The sequence below is a fragment of the Octodon degus genome, unplaced genomic scaffold (assembly GCF_000260255.1).
Source record: "Octodon degus isolate 3935 unplaced genomic scaffold, OctDeg1.0 scaffold00092, whole genome shotgun sequence".
In the NCBI taxonomy this organism is placed as follows: Eukaryota; Metazoa; Chordata; class Mammalia; order Rodentia; family Octodontidae; genus Octodon; species Octodon degus.
In genome coordinates, this window is record NW_004524668.1 from 723,133 (window position 1) to 726,747 (window position 3,615).

Below are 3,615 nucleotides of genomic sequence, written 5' to 3' on the forward strand. Positions count from 1 at the left end.
TTTCATGCCTCCTTAAAGAATAAACCACACACATCAATAACGACAGAGTAAATAATATTTGCACAGCACAGTAGAATTTATAGTCTCACAAACTGAACACATTTTCTTTTTAGTCCTCAAAACTCACTTAACAGATGGGAGACCCAGGACTGAAAGCTAAGGATGCCCCGCCTATCCAAAGAGGCAGAGCCCGGATTCTTCCTCTATATCCAGTGCTAGTGTTCTCTTCATCACAGCCGCTTCCTTCCTTCCAACATGAAGGCTCAGAAAGTTGTACAGACTATGCCCAGGAAAGTACCAAGTCTGTGAAAGGTTAAACTAAAGAGAGGTTACCAAAATTGACAGCATAATTCAGGGAGAAACAAAAAGCTCTCTCTTAAATGAGACCAAAATCGGCTAGATGTTGAGAAAATAGGCAATAGCTGGTGTGAAAACAATTTAGCATAGACTAAATTTGATGATCAACAGAAGTGTGATATTCATAAATCCTCAAATGTCTTCACTTATGATTAGCTCATTGTCTGCCTAATAACTGGAAATTTTTCCAAAACTTTATCAACAGAATTGGAAAAAAATATGATTTTGTTCTTTAAGCCAATATTCCATAGCATAAACTAAAAAACAGATAAACTGAACTGAAGCATTCACTGACATATGAGGGTCCACTCAGGAAAGACAGGTAAATACATTCAGGTTCTTTCATTGAGCACTGAAGCATGGTTGCTTTTTAAAGCTGAAACTCTATAGAACTTGTAAAGAGTATTTATTATTAACCTTCTGGATAAGAGAATTCAAATTCCAAAAGCTGGCAGTAAAACGGATCTTCAACAATGAATTCACCTCACATTAATTCACATTGATTGAGCATTTACTATGCTGCAGGTAGTAAACTGCGTATATTTAAATACAAACAAGTGGAAATACAGCAGAAAACATGTAAACAGCCAGGCTTGGTGGCACACACCTACAATCCCAGCACTGGGGAGGCTGAGTCAAGAGGATGATTGGGAGTTTGAGACTAGCTTGGGCTACAAAGTTAGCTCAACGCCAGCCTGAACTGCATAGCAGCAAAACCCTGTCTCAAAAAGACAAAAGAAAGAACATGTAAACAATATGGGGCTCTCGGGGCCAGTGAGATAGCTCAGTAGAATAAGTGCTTGCCTGGCAAGCGCAAAAGCCTGAGTTCAATCCCCAGTTCCACCAAAAAAAAATACATATATATGGGGCTCTCAATCTCATTATAAATTAAGGTAAATCATCTCATGTTACTGCCAACAGGCATTCAAAGGACATCACTGTCCTAAATCTACCAAACCTGGTTTGGTTTTGGTACCAGAGATTCAACTCAGGACCTTGCACTTGCCAAGTAGGCACTTATGCCACTGAGCTATCTCCCTGGTCCAACAAACTTCTTCTTCTTTTTTTTTTTTTTTTTTTTTGCGGAACCGGGGATTGAACTCAGGTCCTTGTGCTTGCCAGGGAAGCACTTATTCCACTGAGCCATCTCCCCAGCCCCCCAACAAACTTCTTTAATATACAATTTTTCTAATTCTAATTACTATTTTTTTTTTTTTACTATTTGTATTCTTAATGCAAAGTTTACTCAACTCCTTTTCAATAGCCAAGGAAAAAAGCCTTCCTTTACTCAAGAATTTAAGAATATATGTAAGTTGAAGAGACCTTTTCCCTACCAACTAAATCTGTATGAAAAATCGTTTTTTGCTTTTATGATTTAGTTAACATGGTTAGATTTGATCAATTCAGCATGCATTTAGTCTGTTTTACTACTGCACCCTGACTGGCTATAACTGTGCTTGGCACATAGTATTTATATTTGTTGAATGAATGAATGATTTCTATGATCTATGGCTCATTACATAAGAGTTGAGCCAAGAACTTTTTCTTTTAGCTGACTTTTAATGCTTCTAAACTTGAAAACCCCTGGTCAGTGGAAAGGAATCCTTCCACATGTGTAAACAACAGCATGTGCAAGGTGTACAGTTAGGTTAAGTCAAGTTGGGGGTCATCAGCTACCTCCCATATTTCTCTAAACCCTGTAACTAGCAGAGCTAAAGGGTGGAGTATCACGAAGACTGAAAGTAAGCCTTATATACACATGCTGAGAATTATTCTTAATAAATTAATTGCTTCTCCACTAAACTGTTTATTAAGGAAAGTACCATGTAAAATTGACATCCTAAGAGCCAAGAAATAACAGTCGTATACAAACTGGGGAGGCTATGATGGTCACTTAGTTGTCCCATGAACCTGTTGTTCTCCTGGAGAAGGACTAAATTCAGTTTCTATTTAAAGGGACAAGACTTTTCCTTTAGGAGAAAAAAACAGCGGAAAACTCCAAAACCTGAGTTTGGAGGGAAATTCCTTGCATAAGGTACGAAGAAAACTATCTGTTTCGAATTGTCAAAATAATGTTTGCTGAGAAACTGGTATGGGTCCGTCTGGAGATGAGCCACGGGGCATGATGTGGGGGTATAGGCTTCTATCCCTCGATGCCAAGTTTGAGATCCCCTAAGGAAAGTACAAGGTGAAACGGGGCAGGGTGGCCCCAACCAGTCTCAAGGGAGGCCCCAGGGGCCCAGGGGCCACTATCAGCTCCCAACTTTGTCAGTCTCCCCCTCCCCCTGGCACTGGGTTCACATGCCTCGGGCTCAGTCCTGCGAACTCGAAGGCCAAAGCAGGGGCGACACGGGCCGTGGGATCACGGGCCCCGGAAGAAAGGGTCTCGCCGCCCCTCCCCCCGGCGGGCGCGGCGCAGCCAACGGCGGCGAGGTTGCTCCCCCGGCCCGCGCCCTCCCATCGGACCCGCCGGGCCTCACCACGCCTCGCGCCCGGGGCGGACCCCCCGGCGGGGGTGTGAGGCCTAGTCGGGGTTACATAACGGGGCCGGGCCCCTCGGGAGCCGACTGGGGGGCGCGTGGCCCGTGCCAATGGAGGGGCGCCGCCGCTCACCTGCCGTAGATGCCCTCGGTGATCCGGTTCCGCTTTAGGGGGCGGCGGAGCTTACTGCAGTCGGCGTTCCGCCGCTTCATCCTCCCGCTGGGGGGCCCGCGCCCGCGCCGCCGCCGCCTCTCACCTCAGCCGCTGCCGCCACCGCTGGCCCGCCCCGCGTCGGGCCTGGACTCTACCCCTGGGGCCGGTCACACAGACATGGAGCCAGCACCCGGGGGGAGGGGGTGCCACGGTGGGGGGGGGTCTGAGCCTCCTCCGCCTTCGGAAACAAAGAAATGACAATTCCGGGGCCCGCCCGCTCAGCATCAGCCAGCCGTCTGCCCCGCCTCATCTCCGACAGACGGCGCACAGGGCCAATAGAAGGCGCCTCTCTGCCGCTGACAGCCAATCCCAATACCCACTGAAGCAAAACGGACTCTTGAACCCGCCTCTTTGAAGGACAGAAGCATGCACCAATCATAATTGTGTCTGGACCCGTGGCTGGGCCTATCAGAAAAGGTTTAAATAGAGGCTTATAAATAGGGCCTATAAATATAACATCCTATATTATGCTTTGTTGCGAAGGTACGCTTCATGATTATTGGACTATGTTTCGTTGTGTAATAATCCGTGCATGTCGCATTGTGGGCTTTCGTCTACAATGTA

General features: G+C 46.4%; 1 protein-coding gene across 2 annotated transcripts in view; it reads right to left on the bottom strand.

Annotated features, from left to right (window-relative positions):
* The window catches only part of Maco1 (macoilin 1), a 69,735-nt gene extending 66,451 nt beyond the window's left edge, over positions 1-3,284 (bottom strand). The window contains exon 1 of one of the 2 annotated variants that reach the window (XM_004637590.3): positions 2,971-3,284. In XM_004637590.3, the coding sequence (XP_004637647.1) occupies positions 2,971-3,050 (80 nt within the window). In that variant the 5' untranslated portion in view covers positions 3,051-3,284. The remainder of the gene's footprint in view (positions 1-2,970) is intronic. The other variant, XM_023722554.1, reaches the window with a different exon arrangement.
* Between the last annotated feature and the right edge of the window lie 331 nt (positions 3,285-3,615).